Source organism: Coregonus clupeaformis, chromosome 1, assembly GCF_020615455.1.
Source record: "Coregonus clupeaformis isolate EN_2021a chromosome 1, ASM2061545v1, whole genome shotgun sequence".
Lineage (NCBI taxonomy): Eukaryota > Metazoa > Chordata > Actinopteri > Salmoniformes > Salmonidae > Coregonus > Coregonus clupeaformis.
In genome coordinates, this window is record NC_059192.1 from 33,292,190 (window position 1) to 33,314,634 (window position 22,445).

Sequence of the window (22,445 nt, forward strand, 5' to 3'; positions counted from 1 at the left end):
TCCAAATAGTGCTACCTTATCATTGAGGTGAATGAGCTCTTTCAAACCTGAACATTTAGGTTCCACTGCACTGCTGTATTACCTCATGCTCTCTTTCTATTTTCTCAATGTGTGTCAAAGTCATCTTTGATTCGTTAATGTTTTATTGAAGTATTATAAAGTCATATTTGGCCTGTTAATGTGTCACTATAATGCAAATGTGTTATCAGTAGTTTCTGGGCCCATTTCCTTATTGTTCTATTGCTGAAAACCACAAGGTGAAAGTACTTTGATTTTCACTTTCTCTGTAAAACCATAAATATCCATTTTGTTCCTGTCACTCAATCAGCAAGTGCAACAAAGCCACCCAACCACATCTATGAAAACAGAAACTACTCTACTTAGATCATATATTCAACACCTAGTGCTACATATTTCTGTTGCTTAATTTCCTAACTCCCCACACACACACAAAAACACACCAACACGTTTTCCAATTAGTTGTTCATAGACGGCATTCAATCACCCAACTGGTAAGCAGTTAGCAATTTGCATACACCTTTTACATTTACATGATAGAGATACTCTCCAAGACTTTACATGAGGTGACGAGGTAATAAGGAAGTAATAGGCGGGGCAAAGGTCTCTGTGTGTGTGGTTGTTTCAAGCAGAAAAAAGAGAAGTAACAAAAAAACAAGTTGCAAACAGCCATGATATGAGATCAGAGGTGACCGAGAGGAGGACGTATGAGAAAATTAAAAGCAAACACTGGTGGAATTAAGCAAATAAAGGATTGGCATAGGCTACTCAGGGCACGACGACAACCTAGGCAGGCCAACATACTGTTGCTTTTAGTTGATAAGAACTTCAATGGAAAATAGTAATTGGTGTTAGTGCAATTTGTACAGTGAGAACCCTGTGCCTTGGCATGGTTTGGTCTTCATCACTAGCAATGGGATTATCTCACGTTATAATGTGCCTCTGTGTGACAGGAGTGTGGGTAAGTCATTTTCACTTTGCTTCTTGTGTCACTTGAATAGACTGGGCCTCTGGGGTTTCACGTATGCTTGTAGTTTGATTTGATCGTTTTTTACTGTAATTGTCTGCTTAAAAGAAGTTTGTTTAGAGCAGAAAATATGCCTAAATCGATTCAAGCTTAAATGAAACGGCAACAACACTTGAATCAGTACGGTGCACATTAATTGCTGCGTTAGGCAGGTTTTGGGTCTATTTTATTGAAATTCCAATTCAAGAAGTTAAAAATAAACACCTCAATTATTGAGTTGGAATTCCATTTTTTTCCCTGAAGTGACTGAATTCAAATGGAATTGACTCTAACAGGTGTACTGTTAAATGTAGATATTGTACAGTAACATTTTATGACTGACTATTTGTTAAAAGCAGCAAACAAGATATATTTTTGTTATACAAAGTAATTCAATACAAATTTGCTTCTATGGCTGCATTTACACAGGCAGCCCAATTCTGATCTTTTGCCACTAATTAGTCTTTTGAACAATCAGATCAGATCTTTTGCCAATAATTGGGCAAAAGATCAGAATTGGGCTGCTTGTGTAAACGCAGCCTAAGTAATGCATCTTGTTGTAGAGTTAGCCCTGAAATGATTTTCTTATCAAAAGGCAGATACCCCCTCAACCAGATGATTGGAAACTGATATACTCTATAACTCTAGCTACTGTAGGACATCAGCTGGAAATTTGACATTTACTGTAGATTGATTTATTGGATTATAACACATATTAACTGGATATAGTTGAAAGAGTTTGGGGGAGATAAAATGCAAACCTTATGAAATGCAACCATCATACACTTACTTCAATGTGCCTAAAGCTTTAAAGGGGCAGTGCAGTCAAAAACGCGATTTTCCTTTTTTTTAATGATATTTACACACTATGAGGTCGAAATAACACTGTGAAAGCTTAAAAATAAATTGTAAAAATGGTTGGAATTTCAGCCTGTTCACGTGGGATGGAGTTTTTGGACCATAGCATGACATCACAATCTGATCTGATTATTCTGACCAATGACCAGTCAATTTATATTTGCATATGTATCCTCCTAATTTAAAGGGGTACACGGGGTAGGCTCTAGAGTCTAGATGATCCTATCCACCAATCAGGGCTGTGTATGTAAATATATTTACATTTGTATCAACACGCTCGCACGATCAGGCTGAGCATTTCAATGGCAAAAGGAGGCTCAGGGAAATAAATGATACAAAATGTTTATTTTGAGTTATTCTCATGAAATAAACACACACAGTGATTTATTGGACATACAGTGATGGCATTAAACATTGTTAGCTACTGGTAGTTAGCTGTAACTGGTTTGGTAAGTTTACATTGGAATTAGGAATAGGCCTATTGGAATGGTCAATTGAATTATAACATATTGTATGTAATTAAGGCTGAATAAGATCCCCTTAGATACCGTGAGTTCTTTTTGGACCTCTGAGGTTTATGTCACAATTTGGGTAAATACACAATCATTTCCAGAGAACTGATGTTGTAAGTGATAGACTCCTCTGTCCTGCAGATATTGTACAAGTACTGTACAGTTGTACTTTGGTTCCCCATGATACTGTAGTACTAGTAAGACACTAATCAACTAAACTGCTTTATACAAGTAATATTAGTAATAGGAGAGACTCATACAAGGTGAAAACAAATGATAACATTGCAAATCATTTGGGCAAATGTCTATTGGTCGCTATTGGTGAAGTATAGCAAAATGTATGCTTACAGTTTTGGATTTTGAGAAGGGAGGGAGGGTCATTTCAGATCATTCACATGGCTTGATTTACAACTTTTGGTAATGGAGAAGAGCAAAAGCAGAAATGATAACAGCTGTATGAAATGTAAAAGCAGGAAGTGGGAGCAGAAGGTGTGTGTGAGAGCACACTTTGGAGAATCGGTCAGATTTGTAGTTTATTTTGCTGCTGCTATAATCCACCTACTAAATATAGTTCTACTAAAGCTATGTTATTGTGTATGTGTGTGTGTGTGTTGTCAACGTTGTCCCATCTTATTGTAGGTTTTTCTAACATAGCTATAATTCTGCTTTCAGTGTCAAGTAACTCCTTTGTCACTAAACACTACAACTACAATCTCGCCTACAACCCCTAAACCAAGTAAGTGTTCAATCTCATACCCTACATCATTTGACAGGTGATTGAGTTATGCTTTAACTTCATGAACATGATATTTGAGTTATATTGCATGCCATATGCTAGGGCCCTGTGTTTTGGTTAATCATGTAACATTAATTGGATTTTAACCTTTATTTCAAGCTTTAACATCAACCTGCCCACCTTTTCTTTTTATGTCAGATGATCCAGCACCATCCTCAGATAATCGCTTTCATATTTGGTCTCATTTATGGAAAAGGCTGAAAATAATGTTTAAAATCCAGGTCATGTGACATGATAAAACAAAACACAGGGCCCTAGTCATAGCAGATGTGACTAAGTCCTTTTTAGGAGAACAATGATATTGCAAAACATTTTACTGACTGAATTTATCTGTTTTGTGTCTCAGCTCCCGCCAATGTAGGACATGTCACTGTGATAGGGCGAAATGAGACCAGTATAACTTTGCAGTGGAACGAAGTGAATGGAACAGGGATCACTTATGAACTGAAGTTCAGCAATGGGTCTAATACTACCAACCCTGTATCTGATGGAAATGGAACAGTGACATACACAGTCTCCCCTCTCACTGCTGGGACAGAATACAACTTCACTCTCTTCACTGTGTCTGAGGGTGGCAGCAGCATTGGATATAACTTTCTAGCTGTTACTGGTAGGTGGTCATCGGATACATTTTAAGCTATTAATATATGTCTTTAAGCTATTTATATAGGTCTATAAGCTATTAATATGTCTCTAAGCTCTTAATATAGGTATTTAAGCTCTTAATATAGGTATTTAAGCTCTTAATATAGGTATTTAAGCTATTAATATAGGTCTTTAAGTTGTTAATATGTCTTTAAGCTGTTAATATACAGTTGAAGTCGGAAGTTTACATACAATTAGGTTGGAGTCATTAAAACTCATTGTTTAACCACTCCACAAATTTCTTGTTAACAAACTATAGTTTTGGCAAGTCGGTTAGGACATCTACATTTTTCCAACAATTGTTTACAGACAGATTATTTCATTTATAATTCACTGTATCACAATTCCAGTGGGTCAGAAGTTTACATACACTAAGTTGACTGTGCCTTTAAACAGCTTGGAAAATGATGTCATGGCCTTAGAGAAGCTTCTGATAGGCTAATTGACATCATTTGAGTCAATTGGAGGTGTACCTGTGGATGTATTTCAAGGCCTACCTTCAAACCTTGCTTGACATCATGGTGAAATCAAAAGAAATCAGCCAAGACCTCAGAACATTTTTTGTAGACCTCCACAAGTCTGGTTCATCATTGGGAGCAATTTCCAAACGCCTGAAGGTACCACGTTCATCTGTACAAACAATAGTACGTGTTACGCCCCTGAAAAAGGGGAGAAATAATCACGAGAGTGATGCAGTTATGTTTCCTCACTGAAAACTTTAGTGTAATGAGGAAAAGACCGCAATTTCCCCGGGAACTTGGGTGGAGACCAGAGCAATCGATCTCAGGCTCATAGATTAAGAGCATTTAGTAAATCACAGATTAACACTTTTACCCTTAAATTAGGCACCACAAAATAAAGTAATCAATATAACGTTTACACATTCCTCTTCCAATTTTTACCCTTTGTACACTTGACGGATTTTAACCTTTTAACACAATTATATGAATTTTATCAATCTCTATGAACTAGTAATGAATGCATGATCTTTTTAACCTTAGATATTTTAAGATCCTCACATACAGTGAGGGAAAAAAGTATTTGATCCCCTGCTGATTTTGTACGTTTGCCCACTGACAAAGACATGATCAGTCTATAATTTTAATGGTAGGTTTATTTGAACAGTGAGAGACAGAATTACAACAAAAAAATCCAGAAAAACGCATGTCAAAAATTTTATAAATGGATTTGCATTTTAATGAGGGAAATAAGTATTTGACCCCTCTGCAAAACATGACTTAGTACTTTGTGGCAAAACCCTTGTTGGCAATCACAGAGGTCAGACATTTCTTGTAGTTGACCACCAGGTTTGCACACATCTCAGGAGGGATTTTGTCCCACTCCTCTTTGCAGATCTTCTCCAAGTCATTAAGGTTTCGAGGCTGACGTTTAGCAACAGATTTTCTATGGGATTAAGGTCTGGAGACTGGCTAGGCCACTCCAGGACCTTTAATGTGCTTCTTCTTGAGCCACTCCTTTGTTGCCTTGGCCGTGTGTTTTGGGTCATTGTCATGCTGAAATACCCATCCACGACCCATTTTCAATGCCCTGGCTGAGGGAAGGAGGTTCTCACCCAAGATTTGACAGTACATGGCCCCGTCCATCGTCCCTTTGATGTGGTGAAGTTGTCCTGTCCCCTTAGCAGAAAAACACCCCCAAAGCATAATGTTTCCACCTCCATGTTTGACGGTGGGGAAGGTGTTCTTGGGGTCATAGGCAGCATTCCTCCTCCTCCAAACACGGCGAGTTGAGTTGACGCCAAAGAGCTCGATTTTGGTCTCATCTGACACAACACTTTCACCCAGTTCTCCTCTAAATCATTCAGATGTTCATTGGCAAACTTCAGACGGGCCTGTATATGTACTTTCTTGAGCAGGGGGACCTTGCAGGCCCTGCAGGATTTCAGTCCTTCATGGCGTAGTGTGTTTCCAATTGTTTTCTTGGTGACTATGGTCCCAGCTGCCTTGAGATCATTGACAAGATCCTCCCGTGTAGTTCTGGGATGATTCCTCACCGTTCTCATGATCATTGCAACTCCACGAGGTGAGATCTTGCATGGAGGCCCAGGCCGAGGGAGATTGACAGTTATTTTGTGTTTCTTCCATTTGTGAATAATCGCACCAACTGTTGTCACCTTCTCACCAAGCTGCTTGGCGATGGTCTTGTAGCCCATTCCAGCCTTGTGTAGGTCTACAATCTTGTGCCTGACATCCTTGGAGAGCTCTTTGGTCTTGGCCATGGTGGAGAGTTTGGAATCTGATTGATTGATTGCTTCTGTGGACAGGTGTCTTTTATACAGGTAACAAGCTGAGATTAGGAGCACTCCCTTTAAGAGTGTGCTCCTAATCTCAGCTCGTTACCTGTATAAAAGACACCTGGGAGCCAGAAATCTTTCTGATTGAGAGGGGGTCAAATACTTATTTCCCTCATTAAAATGCAAATAAATGTATAACATTTTTGACGTGCGTTGTTCTGCATTTTTGTTTTGTTATTCTGTCTCTCACTGTTTAAATAAACCTACCATTAAAATGATAGACTGATCATTTCTTTGTCAGTGGGCAAACGTACAAAATCAGCAGGGGATCAAAAACCTTTTTCCCTCACTGTACCATGAACTTACTGATACTTTTTAGTGTATAACAGGCTATGAATATTTCCTTTAACCTGTCACACTCTCCCCGACAAAATAAATGTTGTCCCAACATTACCAACATTGTCTTCTTAAACAGTCTATATGCACTGGATGTAGAACATCCTCTTCTGTAAGCTAGTACTTGAGCAGAGGTCAAAGTTCACAGTTCAAATAGAACCAAGAAGTTATATTCACAGTCCATATCTGTTGACCAGCTGTATAAACAGTCCATAAGCAGTCTTCTCATACTATTGTCAACAGTCCATCAGTTTTAATGATCTATATGCATAGTCTGCTAATTGTCTCTTGTGACAGTCTGAGAAATCAGTCAGTAGTCCATGGTCAAACATGTCAACTCTGTAGCCTCATGTTTGCTGAAGTCCATACATGTAGGGTGGCTGAAGGTAATATCGCTGTAGTGATGGCAGCCATGGTACCAGTCCTGGTGCAGGGTAGACAGGGAACAACTGTGGCTGTGGCTGGATACTGTAGCAGGAAGGGATACCAAGCTGATCATAGGTGATACGTCTTGGAGGGTGTCTCTCTCTTTGTGGCAGCTGGTAGGCTGGTTCCTCAGGTTCAGCAGCAGCAGTTAATGAAGGAAAGGCCCGATCATCAGGCACATTTTCAGCAGGCAAGTTCATCTCTTCAGCAGGCAGGTCTTTAACTGTTGTTGTCTCCTCCAGCTGCTTTTCAACAAGAGGCTGTGCTGGTAGCGTATCAGGAACTGGCACTGCAACTGTCTGTTTCACTGGTGGGGGCCTGTGTTCCGACTCTCTTGCTGGTTCAGCATACCTCTCCTCAGGTACTGTAGGAGATGTGGGGACCTGCAGCGGCTCATGATGAAGGTCATATTCATCCCCGCTGTCTTCATCAGAATCTAGAGGCTGTGATGCAGGCTGATGTCTCTTTTTTTTTCATACTTTTGTCATCTTTAGTCATTTCTGGTTGTGTCTCAAATGGTAAGTGGTCACAGGACATGAGCAGGTTTCTGTGCAGGACCCGGGAGCGTCCCCTACCCTTTTCTGGTCTCAACTCATAAATTGGCAGGTCTGAACCCATTTGTCTCAATACTGTGTGAATCTGATCTTCCCAATAGTTACAGAGTTTGCCTGGTCCTCCTCTTGGTGTCAGGTTTTTAATCAGGACTCGCTCGCCAGGCTGTAGCACTAAACTCCTAGCTTTAGTGTCATAGTACTTCTTACTTCTTTCAGCAGCTTTCCGAGCATTTTCATTTGCAATGGCGTATGCTTCTTCCATTCCTCGTTTCCATTTCTTCACGTAGTCTCGCTGGTTACTGGAATCTGCCTCTGTGCACAATCCAAAGAGCATATCAACTGGAAGCCTGGGTGATCTCCCAAACAGAAGATAAAATGGTGAATAGCCAGTCACTTCGCAACGGGTGCAGTTATAGGCATAAACCAGTTTGTTCAGAGACTCGTTCCAATTTGACTTTTGTGTCTCAGTTAGTGTCTTTAGCATTTGCAACAATGTTCTGTTCATTCGTTCCACTTGACCGTTCCCCATCGGGTGGTAGGGTGTTGTTCTGGACCCCGCCATGCCACTGAGTGGAACAACAGATTTTCAAATTCTCCCCCTTGGTCATGGTGGATGCAGGAGGGGAACCCAAACTTCAGGGCAAAGTCATTGAAGATGAGATTTGTAGCAGTTTTTCCTGACTTTGATGTGGTGGCGTAGGCTTGAGTGAAACGTGTAAAATGATCAACAATCACAAGGATGTACTCATATCACCCTTTGCATCTGTCGAGATGGAGGAAATCTATACATACCAGTTCAAATGGCTGTGTTATCACAATGTTTGTCAGAGGAGCTCTTGTTTCATGGCCTGGCTTTTTCTGCTTGACACAGCTATACGTTTTAGTCACATAGTGCTCGATGTCAGATTGCATATATGGCCAGAAGAAGCGGTCACGTACTAGTGATACCGTGCGGTCAGTACCTTGGTGTCCCATGTTATTATGCATAGGCTTCCTTTTGCTCTTTAACTGGCAGCTTGGAACCAGACAGTTTGAAATCGAGCACAGGACAGATGACCGGATCAGATTCTTGTGCTTCTCTTATCCCATCTTTTGGGATCGAGCTGATTGTTGCAGTGGTTGTCTCACCTTCAGCTGATACTGACATAGATGCAGCTGAAAGTGACCAAGGCACAACAGACTCTTTCTGTACCTCAACTGCTTGTATCGTGGCGGCAATGGTGTCTGGTGGAAGCTCCTCAGAACATTCTCTCATCAGTGACTCTACATCCAGTGGCATCCTCAACAAAGCATCTGCATCACTGTTCTCTCTGCCTGGCCTGTACTTTATTGTAAAGTGGAAATCAGCCAATTCTGCAACCCACCTGGAAGTGGTTGCGTTCAGTTTTGCAGTAGACAGAATGTAGCTGAGCGGGTTGTTATCACTGTATACAGTGAAGGTCGGAGCATAGTACAAATAATCGTGGAACTTATCAGTGATTTCCCATTTTAGAGCTAGAAATTCTAGCTTGCCAGAGTGGAAGTGATAGTTCTTCTCAGCTGCTGTTAAAGTTCGAGAACCATAAGCAATGACCCTAAGCTTCCCATCTTGATCTTGATAAAGAACTGCTCCCAAGCCTTGGTGTGACGCATCAGTGTGTACAACAAATGGCTGAGTGAAATCAGGGAAACCTAAGACTGGTGGGTGAAGCAAACACTCAATCAGCTGTTCAAGTGCCTGTTGATGCTGGTCAGTCCACAGGATTGACTTGTTTGAGGGCACCACATGACTTACTTTCTTTGTTTTTGCTTTCCGTGGGTGGTCAGGTAATTTCTCTGAATCTGCTTTCAGGAGGTCATACAGACAGCTGGCCCTCCTAGAAAAGTATTTGATGTACTGTCTGTAGTAAGTGAGTAAACCAAGCATTTTTCTGAGCTGGCCCACAGTCTCTGGTCTGATTTCCTTCAATGCTCTTACTGCTTCAAAATCAGCTGGGTCAACTCTGCTGCCCTCTGCAGACACTATTCTGCCCAAATAACGGACCTGGGGTTTAAAGAGATCACACTTACTTGGCTTGAGTTTGATGCCATCCTCTCTGAGACGCTGCAAAACTTTTCGCACATCATTCACATGGCTGTCGAAAGTTTTACTGAAAATGAGCGTGTCGTCCAGATAAGGAATGCAGATGTTATCCCGGAGCCCTTCCAAACATTCCTCCATACAATGCTGAAAAGCTGCAGGAGCGTTCATGAGGCCGAATGGCATACGTATCCACTCATAGAGTCCCCACGGGGTCACAAATGCTTTCATGATCTGCTTTCTTCAGTGATGAACCCCTGGTGATACGCTTTTCCCTGATCTAAGAGGGAGAACCAGGAATTACCACCTAAACTGTCCATGATGTCCTGGACCCGAGGGATGGGCTGGCGGTCGGGATGTGTCTTTCTGTTCAGATTTCTGTAATCTATACACAACCGGAGGGTCCCGTCCTTCTTTCTAACGCACACGACAGGTGAAGAATATGAAGAGTTTGACTTCCTAACCCAGCCCTGGGCTATGAGGTCATGAAGGTAACCCTTCATCTCCTGATACAGTGGCCTGGGCACTGACATGTATGTGTGCTTGACTGGTTCAGAGTCCTTTAGAGGAATAGTCATTTTCAATCGTTCAATGCAGCCAATGTCATTGTCTGATCTGGAGAAGGAGTGACACTCTTCTCTAAGCATTTGCCTAACAACCTCTCTCTGCTCTTCGGTTAGGTGACTTAAACCTACTGGTGGTTCCCACTGTTCAGTAGCAGTACATGGGGTTCGAACGCTGGTGTGATTCACTGTGGCTGGGGTGACAGCTTTTTCAAAGACTTGGGCAGGTAACACAGTCATAATGGTTTGTACTGTACCGATTATTGTGTGGCCTAGCAGGGCAATGTCGTGGTCAGTGGGGTTAGAGACATCAAGCATGATAACTGGAAAAACACCTGGCCACTGTGGGTTCAGGTCTGGCTGGAAAAGCATTGTCATGTCCTCTTTGAAAGGCTGGGAAGCTACACGACACTCAATCTGAATGCTACTGTGTTTTGGTACAGCAACCTTCTCTTTCTTGGTTTTCACTGCGTATTCATCTGTCTGTTCTGCGCTAACAGCCTGTATAAAAGCTCTCACCTTGTTTCTTTGGAGGCTTGGGAAAGCTTTTTTCACTGTACTGTACCGTTTAGTCTTTTCGGTCATTGTCAGGATGTGCTCAATAACATTGAAACCAATGATGGGATGAGATAGGTGACAGCCTTTCATTACCAGCACTGGGATGACCAGTTCCTTTGTTTGGTCAGTTTGAGAGGCTAGCCGAAAAGTTGTTTCAATCCATCCCAGGTACGGCATTTCAGTCCCATTTGCTGCCGTCAATCTTAGATCATCAGGTGAGTCCAGAATTTCTGAAACATCCCTCAGCCTTGCGTTTGGGAGAGATTCCTCTTTCCATCGTTCATCAATGACTGATACCTGAGAGCCTGTGTCCCATAGGGCTTGGAGGTGGTGGCTATTCAGGTGACACTCAACAAGGCACTGTCTGCCGACTAGCGAGGTGACCTTATGGGGGTGGCAAACTTGAGCTAGGGATGGTAAAGAGTGGGCATTTTCCTTTGTACAGGAAAACTTTTCACTGGTAGAGTCAATTTTCAGGTGAGTGCATTTTTCCTTATGTTTAGTCCAATGTTGGTTTTGACATCCTTTGGAACAGTACAGTGTCTCTTTACATGATGAACATTGTTTCAGGTTCTCAAATGAATCTTCTCTGGCACAATTTGCACATTTATGGGACTTTATGGTAGCTACGGTTAACAATCGTCCCTCAGCGGTAACCCTTCCCCGTTTAAAGGGGCCTCTTTTGATGGTCTGACTCCCCGGATTTTACATCCAGCTTGAAAATGTTCTCCACTCCCACATCGGAGGCAGTGTGTGCAGCATGCATCTGTTCTGGCCTGCTGGCAGACAAAACACCTCCTTGGAGCTTGAGCAGAGCGGTTGGTATACAGGTTAGGTGCATATTGATGCTGCACAGGGTCAGGTGCTTGGGGCTGACTGTAGTTGCTGTAATACTGCTGCTGGGAAACAGGTGGCTGGGGGTCCCTATCTGGCCTCCTAACTGGAGGTGGGGCATAGGCGTAAGGCGGTGACTGAAACACAGGTTGCTGTAATGTCTCCTTAATCTGAGCAATCTCTGCACTGAGACCTTTTAGGGAAGCTACACCTGTCTTAAGTTCAGCTAACTCTGTTAACAGTTCTGCGGGTATCTTAGCTTTGGCTTCCTTCACAGGACACTTTGCAGATGGCGTATCTTCTAACTGGACTACACTTACAGTTGTAGCAGGCTGTGGGGCATTTAACCGCTTTTTGTTTCGTCTTTCTATCTCATTAGCACAAGCAATGTTAAGCTTCTCTAGCAAAACCTCATCTGATGTTTCGCTATCTAGCAGGAGAGGTTGCATGTCTATCCTGATACTGTCACTCTGGAGACCTGTAAGGACTGTGTGTAAACACATGCGCTGGACTAGAGCAGGGTCATACTTAAGCCCTGATTCTGAGTCCTGGGATGCAAATAGTACTTTCTGCCTCAAATCTAAGACGCGCATCAGGAAGCTTTGAGGGGTCTCCTTGCTATGATGTGCTTCTGAAGCTAGCTGTTTGTAAAGCTCTGTTGCACTCTTCTCTTGGAAGTGGGAACGCAGGATGCATCTAAGTGTGGGAAGAGTTAGCTGAGGTTTACCTTCCAAGTAGCTACGTAGCTGTGAGCCTGGAGAAATAGCCCTGATTACTGCATCTACTATTTCTACCTCAGGATAGCCTCTGTTAAGTCCATTCTCAATCTGATGAGCAAGGCTGGAAAAAGTCAGTTTATCTTTCTGGCCCGGTTCACCTATCTGACCAGAAATGTTTAACTCTTTGCGCCAGTATGAGCCGGGCTGTGCACTGGGTGAGAGCTGCATGCTCCCCTGAAGATGGGCAGGGGGTTGGGGCTGGCGCAGAGAATCACTGGCTTTGGCTGCAGTACTCTGCTCAGTTCCCACCCCTTGTTTTGGGGTTACAGTTCTCAGTTCCTCTATTCTGTGATGTGTTCCGGCTGTTTCAATATCATGGTCAGTTTGCCCTGTTTTGTTATCTATGCCACTGATCATCTCTGTCATTTTGTCTTTAAGTAGCAACAATTCCGACATGCCGCCATCTTCTAACTCTGCAACTTCCTCTCTTTCAAGGAAAATCATAATGTGAGTCATCAATGATATGTGGGATTTGTCTTGAACATCTCTTCTCTGTTCGCCTGTTATGTCAAGGAAATCACATATGTCTAGTAACTTGTCTTGTCAGGGTATGCAATTATCCTACTACCTCTTCCTGTAGTTCTTCCAAGGAGGTTGTCATGTTGACAGGAGGAACTTTTACTGTGCAGGAGTTGACTCTGAATTAGATGGTCCTTACTGTCTCTGATGGTCTCTCAATGGCCTCAGTTGACACGTACTTAACCACCAACTTCCAGCTCCCCTCGAACAGCAACACTTTCCTCACTACAGACTGCCTGGGTTGTTATGTGGGGATTTAGCTGGCTCGGAATTCAGCGACCAGGATGTGGAAACCGGACATCTGAGCAGCTATCTCAGCGGAGCCTCCAAAATGTTACGCCCCTGAAAAGGGGGAGAAATAATCATGAGAGCGATGCAGTTATGTTTCCTCACTGAAAACTTTAGTGAAATGAGGAAAAGACCACGATTTCCCCGGGAACTTGGGTGGAGACCAGAGCAATCTGTAACGATTCCGGCAGTCTGAGTCGGTTCCTGTCTGTGTATTAGTTTTTCTGCTCGGGATCTCCAGTTTCCCGAGGGTTCTGGAACGCTCCCTGCCTGGTTGCCGGGCTACGTTGCTAGGCGGGAGCTCTCCTGATTTCCACACCTGCATTCCATCAGCAATCTGCACACCTGGCCCTGATCATCACCTTCATAAGCTCTGACCTGACATCCATTCCCTGCCGGATCGTTAGCCATGAACAGTATGTTGTCCGTGTATCAGCCTTGGAACTTCTAGCGTTAGTTTTGTTGTTTTGCACCTTTTTGACTTGCTGTATACTTACCTCCGTTTTGTTCTATCTGCAGTCACTCACCCGGAACCTTCACCCAACCTCTGCCTGATGGTCGGCGGCTGCCGAGCCATTACTGGACCTACCACTGCACCCTCAACAACCCATCCACGCCACCCGCTCTGTTCCCTGGATTATTCAGTCTCACTCGTGGATCTATTAAATAAACACTCACCTTTGTTTCAAATTACCTTGTCCTGGTCTGCTTCTGGGTTCTGGCTTAGTAAACCGTGACACAATCGATCTCAGGCTCATAGATTAAGAGCATTTAGTAGATCACAGATTAACACTTTTACCCTTAAATTAGGCACCACAAAATAAAGTAATCAATATAACGTTTACACATTCCTCTTCCAATTTTTACCCTTTGTACACTTGACGGATTTTAACCTTTTAACACAATTATATGAATTTTATCAATCTCTATGAACTAGTACTGAATGCATGATCTTTTTAACCTTAGATATTTTAAGATCCTCACATACAGTGAACTTACTGATACTTTTTAGTGTATAACAGGCTATGAATATTTCCTTTAACCTGTCACATACGCAAGTATAAACATCATGGGACCACGCAGCCGTCATACCGCTCAGGAAGGAGACACGTTCTGTCTCCTAGAGATTAACGTACTTTGGTGCGAAAAGTGCAAATCAATCCCAGAAAAACAGCAAAGGGCCTTGTGAAGATGCTGGAGGAAACAGGTACAAAAGTATCTATATCCACAGTAAAACGAGTCCTATATCGACATAACCTGAAAGGCTGCTCAGCAAGGAAGAAGCCACTGCTCCAAAACCGCCATAAAAAAGCCAGACTACGGTTTGCAACTGCACATGGGGACAAAGATCGTACTTTTTGGAGAAATGTCCTCTGGTCTGATGAAACAAAAATAGAGCTGTTTGGCCATAATGACCATCGTTATGTTTGGATGAAAAAGGGGGTCGCTTGCAAGCCGAAGAACACCATCCCAACCGTGAAGCACGGGGGTGGCAGCATCATGCTGTGGGGGTGCTTTGCTGCAGGAGGGACTAGGGCACTTCACAAAATAGATGGCATCATGAGGAAGGAAAATTATGTGGATATATTGAAGCAACATCTCAAGACATCAGTCAGGAAGTTAAAGCTTGGTCGCAAATGGGTCTTCCAAATGGACAATGACCCTGTCACGTTCGTTGAGTACAGGATTGGACCAAGGTGCAGCGTGGAATGCATACATGTTTATTCACTAAGTTAACACACGACAAAACAACAAAAGCAACGTAACGTGAAGCTCACAATGGCTACAAGCCAAACAAGAGTCAAGATCCCACAACATAGGTAGGCAAAATGGCTACCTAAGTATGATCCCCAATCAGAGACAACGATCGACAGCTGCCTCGGATTGGGAAACACACCCGGCCAACATAGATCTAAACATACTAGATCTACACATAGATATACAGTGAGGGAAAAAAGTATTTGATCCCCTGCTGAATTTGTGCGTTTGCCCACTGACAAAGACATGATCAGTCTATAATTTTAATGGTAGGTTTATTTGAACAGTGAGAGACAGAATAACAACAAAAAAATCCAGAAAAACTTGTAAGTAGTTCTGGGCTGATTCCTCACCGTTCTCATGATCATTGCAACTCCACGAGGTGAGATCTTGCATGGAGCCCCAGGCCGAGGGAGATTGACAGTTATTTTGTGTTCCTTCCATTTGCGAATAATCGCACCAACTGTTGTCACCTTCTCACCAAGCTGCTTGGCGATGGTCTTGTAGCCCATTCCAGCCTTGTGTAGGTCTACAATCTTGTCCCTGACATCCTTGGAGAGCTCTTTGGTCTTGGCCATGGTGGAGAGTTTGGAATCTGATTGATTGATTACTTCTGTGGACAGGTGTCTTTTATACAGGTAACAAGCTGAGATTAGGAGCACTCCCTTTATGAGTGTGCTACTAATCTCAGCTCGTTACCTGTATAAAAGACACCTGGGAGCCAGAAATCTTTCTGATTGAGAGGGGGTCAAATACTTATTTCCCTCATTAAAATGCAAATCAATTTATAACATTTTTGACGTGTTTTTCTGGATTTTTTTTGTTGTTATTCTGTCTCTCACTGTTCAAATAAACCTACCATTAAAATTATAGACTGATCATTTCTTTGTCAGTGGGCAAACATACAAAATCAGCAGGGGATCAAATACTTTTTCCCTCACTGTACACATTACATAGATCCTCACACCCTGACCAAACCAACTAGCGAACTCTATGTCAGGGCGTGACAGTACCCCCCCCCAAAGGTGCGGACTCCGGCCGCAAAACCTAACTTAACAGGGGAGGGTCCAGGTGGGCATCTAGCCTCGGTGGCGGCTCCGGCTCCGGGCGTGACGTCCTCTCCCTTACTGCCTCCCCGTTGCACCCCTGGTCCGGTCTGGACCTCGGCGCGATGCTTCCCCTCTCAGTCCTCCCACGATGCACCAAGCCCTGTCTGGACCCTGCTGTGGGAGGCCCCGACCCTGGAGAGGGGCCGACGTCTGGGCCTGGACCGGCAATCCCCCCGCGAAGCACCAAGCCCTGTCTGGACCCTGGTGTGGGAGGCCCCGACCCTGGAGAGGGGTTGACATCTGGTTCTGGAGTGGAGCCGCTGACCGGAGCAGAACTGGACCCCGGTGGAGCGGACTGCTCTGGCTCTGGACTGGAGCAGCTGACCGGAGCTGGACTAGGCACCGGTGGAGCGGACTGCTCTGGCACAGGAGTGGAGCAGCTGACCGGAGCTGGACTAGGCACCGGTGGAGCGGACTGCTCTGGCACTGGAGTGGAGCAGCTGACCGGAGCTGGACTAGGCACCGGTAGAGCGGACTGCTCTGGCCCTGGAGTAGAGCCGCTGACCGGAGCTAGACCAGGCACCGGTGGAGCGGACTGCTCTGGCACCAGCCGGACTGGAGACACGCACCACTGGTTTGGTGCGAGGAGCAGGCATGGGCCGTGCCGGACTGGGAACACGCACCACTGGTCTGGTGCAAGGAGCAGGCACGGGCCGTGCCGGACTGGAGACACGCACCACTGGTTTGGTGTGAGGAGCAGGCACGGGCCGTGCCGGACTGGAGACACGCACCACTGGTTTGGTGCGAGGAGCAGGTACGGGACTGTGGAGGCGTACTGGAGGTCTGGAGTGTAAAGCTGGCACAGGACGCACTGGGCTGTGAACGCGCACTGGCGACACAGTGCGTAGGACTGGCGCAGGATATACTGGACTGTGGAGGCGCACTGGAGACAAGGAGCGTTGAGCCGGCACAACCCGTCCTGGCTGGATGCCCACTTTCACACGGCACGTGCGGGGCGCTGGCACAGGACACACTGGGCTGTGAAGGTCCACTGGCGACACAGAGCGTATCGCCGCATAACTTGGTTCCTCAATGAACACACGCTCCTTCTGTTGCCTGACCAGCTCCTCTCTCCGTGCATCCACTAATTCCTTCTCCCTAAGGGCCTCCTGCAGCGCCTCCTTTTGAAGGGAGCTCTCCTGCTCTATCCTCGCTATCAGCCCCCGTAATGTGGTGGCCTCCTCTCTCAAACTGCTGATCCGCAGGTCTTGGAGGACCTCTAAAATAGCGGCCTCCTCCTCTACAGTCAGCCCTTACATGGCCTCCTGCTGCTTCGTCGACCACCCCGTGTGCCCCCACAAATGTTTTTCTTCGGGTTGCCTCTCGGGTCTCCGTCGTCGTTTCGCATTTTGGAGTCGCCGTCTTTTCTCCCTCGCTGCCTCTGTTTGCTCCCAAGGAAGGCGATCCATACCATCCTGGATCTCTTCCGATGTCCATGATCCTTTTCCTTCCAGTATCTCCTCCCATGTCCAGGCTTTTTGCTTTTCCTGGGCACGCTGCTTGGTCCGTATTTGGTGGGATCTTCTGTCACATTCGTTGAGTACAGGATTGGACCAAGGTGCAGCGTGGAATGCATACAGTGGGGAAAAAAAGTATTTAGTCAGCCACCAATTGTGCAAGTTCTCCCACTTAAAAAGATGAGAGAGGCCTGTAATTTTCATCATAGGTACACGTCAACTATGACAAACAAAATTAGAAAAAAAATCCAGAAAATCACATTGTAGGATTTGTAATGAATTTATTTGCAAATTATGGTGGAAAATAAGTATTTGGTCAATAACAAAAGTTTCTCAATACTTTGTTATATACCCTTAGTTGGCAATGACACAGGTCAAACATTTTCTGTAAGTCTTCACAAGGTTTTCACACACTGTTGCTGGTATTTTGGCCCATTCCTCCATGCAGATCTCCTCTAGAGCAGTGATGTTTTGGGGCTGTCGCTGGGCAACACAGACATTCAACTCCCTCCAAAGATTTTCTATGGGGTTGAGATCTGGAGACTGGCTAGGCGACTCCAGGACCTTGAAATGCTTCTTACGAAGCCACTCCTTCGTTGCCTGGGCAGTGTGTTTGGGATCATTGTCATGCTGAAAGACCCAGCCATGTTTCATCTTCAATGCCCTTGCTGATGGAAGGAGGTTTTCACTCAAAATCTCACGATACATGGCCCCATTCTATCTTTCCTTTACATGGATCAGTCGTCCTGGTCCCTTTGCAGAAAAACAGCCCCAAAGCATGATGTTTCCACCCCCATGCTTCACAGTAGGTATGGTGTTCTTTGGATGCAACTCAGCATTCTTTGTCCTCCAAACACGACGAGTTGAGTTTTTACCAAAAAGTTATATTTTGGTTTCATCTGACCATATGACATTCTCCCTATCCTCTTCTGGATCATCCAAATGCACTCTAGCAAACTTAAGACGGGCCTGGACATGTACTGGCTTAAGCAGGGGGACACGTCTCACACTGCAGGATTTGAGTCCCTGGCGGCGTAGTGTGTTACTGATGGTAGGCTTTGTTACTTTGGTCCCAGCTCTCTGCAGGTCATTCACTAGGTCCCCCCGTGTGGTTCTGGGATTTTTGCTCACCGTTCTTGTGATCATTTTGACCCCACGGGGTGAGATCTTGCGTGGAGCCCCAGATCGAGGGAGATTATCAGTGGTCTTGTATGTCTTCCATTTCCTAATAATTGCTCCCACAGTTGATTTCTTCAAACCAAGCTGCTTACCTATTGCAGATTCAGTCTTCCCAGCCTGCTGCAGGTCTACAATTTTGTTTCTGGTGTCCTTTGACAGCTCTTTGGTCTTGGCCATAGTGGAGTTTGGAGTGTGACTGTTTGAGGTTGTGGACAGGTGTCTTTTATACTGATAACAAGTTCAAACAGGTGCCATTAATACAGGTAACGAGTGGAGGACAGAGGAGCCTCTTAAAGAAGAAGTTACAGGTCTGTGAGAGCCAGAAATCTTGCTTGTTTGTAGGTGACCAAATACTTATTTTCCACCATAATTTGCAAATAAATTCATTACAAATCCTACAATGTGATTTTCTGGAGAAAAAAATTCTCGATTTGTCTGTCATAGTTGACGTGTACCTATGATGAAAATTACAGGCGTCTCTCATCTTTTTAAGTGGGAGAACTTGCACAATTGGTGGCTGACTAAATACTTTTTTCCCCCACTGTACATGTTTGTTCACTAAGTTAACACACGACAAAGCAACAAAAGCAACGTAACGTGAAGCTCACAATGGCTACACACAAACAAGCCAAACAAGAGTCAAGATCCCACAACATAGGTAGGCAAAAAGGCTACCTAAGTTTGATCCCCAATCAGAGACAACGATCGACAGCTGCCTCTGATTGGGAACCACACCTGGCCAACATAGATCTAAACATACTAGATTTACACATAGATATACACATTACATAGATCCTCACACCCTGACCAAACCAACTAGCGAACTCTATGTCAGGGCGTGACAGACCCCAAGCATACTTCCAAAGTTGTGGCAAAATGGCTTAAGGACAACAAAGTCAATGTATTGGAGTGGCCATCACAAAGCCCTGACCTCAGTCCTATAGAAAACTTGTGGGCAGAACTGAAAAGGCATGTGCGAGCAAGGAGGCCTACAAACCTGATTCAGTTACACCAGCTCTGTCAGGAGGAATTGGCCAAAATTCACCCAACTTATTGTGGGAAGCTTGTGGAAGGCTACCCGAAACGTTTGACCCAAGTTTAACAATTTAAAGGCAATGCTACCAAATACTAATTGAGTGTATGTAAACTTCTGACCCACTTGGAATGTGATGAAAGAAATAAAAGCTGAAATAAATCATTCTCTCTACTATTATTCTGACATTTCACATTCTTAAAATAAAGTGGTGATCCTTACTGACATAAGACAGGGAATTTTTACTAGGATGAAATGTCAGGAATTGTGAAAAACTGAGTTTAAATGTATTTGGCTAAGGTGTATGTAAACTTCCGACTTCAACTGTATGTCTTTAAGCTGTTAATATATGAAAGTGCATACTGTACCTGTACAGTGAAACATTTGCATACTGGTTGAAGGGTCATATTTGATTTGCCTCTCTACTTATTTTTCAGCTCCCATACCGGTAGCTAACATTTTACTGACTGAATTTTTCTGTTTTGTGTCTCAGCTCCCGCCAATGTAGGAAATGTCACTGTGATAGGGCAAGATGAGACCAGTATAACTCTGGAGTGGGAAAAGGTGTCGGGAACAGGGATCACTTATGAACTGAAGTTCAGCAATGGGACTAATACTACCATCTCTGTATCTGATGGAAATGGAACAGTGATATACACAGTCTCCCCTCTCACTGCTGGGACAGAATACAACTTCACTCTCTTCACTATGTTCAAAGAAGTACCAAGCAGAGCATACAATTTCATCGCAGTCACCCGTGAGTGTCCTAAGAATGGATTCTGTGTTATTTCTTGCATGCTTAAATGACTCTATATTATGTCAATGTATGCACTCATGACTGTAAGTCGCTTTGGATAAAAGCATCTGCTAAATGGCATATAATATCATGCTAATGATGTCTTAGATAACATTACATCTACACTTTCTAAAATCTACAAAGTGAGTGACATGAGTTGTGAATGCATTGTGAATTCATTGTAAATACATTGTGAATTCATTGTAAATACAATGTATTTACAATGAATTCACAATGTATATACAATGTATTCACAATGTATTTACAATGTATTCACAATGTATTCACAATGTATTTACAATGTATTCACAATGTATTCACAATGTATTCACAATGTATTTACAATGTATTTACAATGTATTCACAATGTATTTACAATGAATTCACAATGTATTTACAATGTATTTACAATGTATTCACAATGTATTCACAATGTATTTACAATGTATGTAAATACATTGTGAATGCATTGTAGATACATTGTAAATACATTGTGATCCATTAATTGTCATTGTTATCTTCCTGTCTTTCTATCTTAGGTCCCCTCAGTGTAGATGGTGTCAATGTGACAGGGCAAAATGAGACCAGTATAACTTTGCAGTGGAACAAAGTGAATGGAACAGGGATCACTTATGAACTGCAGAACACCACTGGGACTAATACTATCATCCTTGTATCTGATAAAAGTGAAATAGTTACATACATAGTATCACCTCTCACTGCTGGGACAAAATATGAGTTCACTCTCTTCACTTTGTTTGAAGGTGTCAGGAGTATTGATGGAAGTAAATTATCTGCAGTCACTGGTAAGTTGTTGTTTTTTTTGGGGGGGGGGGGGGGTGATACTGGATTGTCTTTTAGTATTTTCATGGATCACTCGTGTGAGATACATTAAATACTGATATATCTATAGCCTTAAAAAATATATATGGTTTATCTTCACACAAATATTTTGATTAAATAAAATATTGACATTTTAGATTTGGATTCATGCATTATAACTCTGGAATCGTCTGATACTGAATAGTTATTGGGATTGTATAAAATCAGACATGTACAGTAGTCATTTTTGAAGTGGTCCATTGACTGTGTTGATTGGTTATGTGTCTTCTCTCTGTCTCTCTGTATTAGCTCCCCTCAATGTTGAGGCTGTGACTGTAACAGAGTCAGACCGCACTGAGACCAGCATAACTCTGGAGTGGAAAAAGCCGGCGAATGGAGTCTCCAGTTATGTGCTGCAGTTCGGCGATAAGGGAAATATACCAATTAATAAATTAGGAGAAACAGTGACACATCAAGTTTCATCTCTCGATGCTGGGAAAAGATATGTCTTCACCCTCTTCACTGTGTTTGAAGGTATCAAGAGCAGTGGAGAAAGCAACTTCACAGTAACAAGTAAATGTGATTTTTTTTACCTTGATTTCCAATTACAATCTCACAGTTCTTACCCTACAATTATCCAATCAGTTGTTTTATGTGGCTACAGTGATAGTTAGCTCTTCAAGTTGGTCCCACTTTATTTGGATAGTGGTCTAGAGTTTTATATACTATTTAGAAGGGTTGAATCTAAACTCAGCAAAAGTATTGCCTGAATAACACACTCATTTCACACATAAAAACATAATTGAATCCTTAAATGTGAAAGCTATTAACAGAAGTCCCTTGCTTTTCCCTGCAGAAATATTTTGTTCTGCTTTACACTGGGAGGTCACCAACTCATCCATTCAGACTGTGCTCCAGTCCAGTGAAGTCTCCTATGGACAGGCAAATAATGGAAGTCAAACTGGAGAACACGTCAGCCCTAACAATGGCAATCTGTCATTCATTCACCTTTACCCTGGCGCAGTTTACAACGTGACTCTTTGGTTTAGACAGGATTCTAAAAAACTTCTTATGTGTGAACACATGGAGACTGTGGGTGAGTCAGTCTTTTACTTTGTCAAGGTGACCTATTTTGTTTAGTCCACTTTTCCACTAATTATATTAGTAGTCTAGCATTGATTTATTATGGTACACCTGTAGGATAGTGACTTTAGCAGGGAGTTAAT

The 22,445-nt window shown here is 43.3% G+C and overlaps 1 protein-coding gene across 1 annotated transcript in view; it reads left to right on the forward strand.

Moving 5' to 3' along the window:
• The first annotated feature begins 707 nt into the window (after positions 1–707).
• Positions 708–22,445, forward strand: part of LOC121566944 (receptor-type tyrosine-protein phosphatase H) — a 31,630-nt gene continuing 9,892 nt past the window's right edge. The window contains exons 1-7 of the mRNA XM_041876892.1: positions 708–979; positions 3,067–3,130; positions 3,537–3,800; positions 20,095–20,358; positions 20,937–21,203; positions 21,529–21,792; positions 22,076–22,315. Of these exons, the coding sequence (XP_041732826.1) occupies positions 908–979; positions 3,067–3,130; positions 3,537–3,800; positions 20,095–20,358; positions 20,937–21,203; positions 21,529–21,792; positions 22,076–22,315 (1,435 nt within the window). The 5' untranslated portion in view covers positions 708–907. The remainder of the gene's footprint in view (positions 980–3,066; positions 3,131–3,536; positions 3,801–20,094; positions 20,359–20,936; positions 21,204–21,528; positions 21,793–22,075; positions 22,316–22,445) is intronic.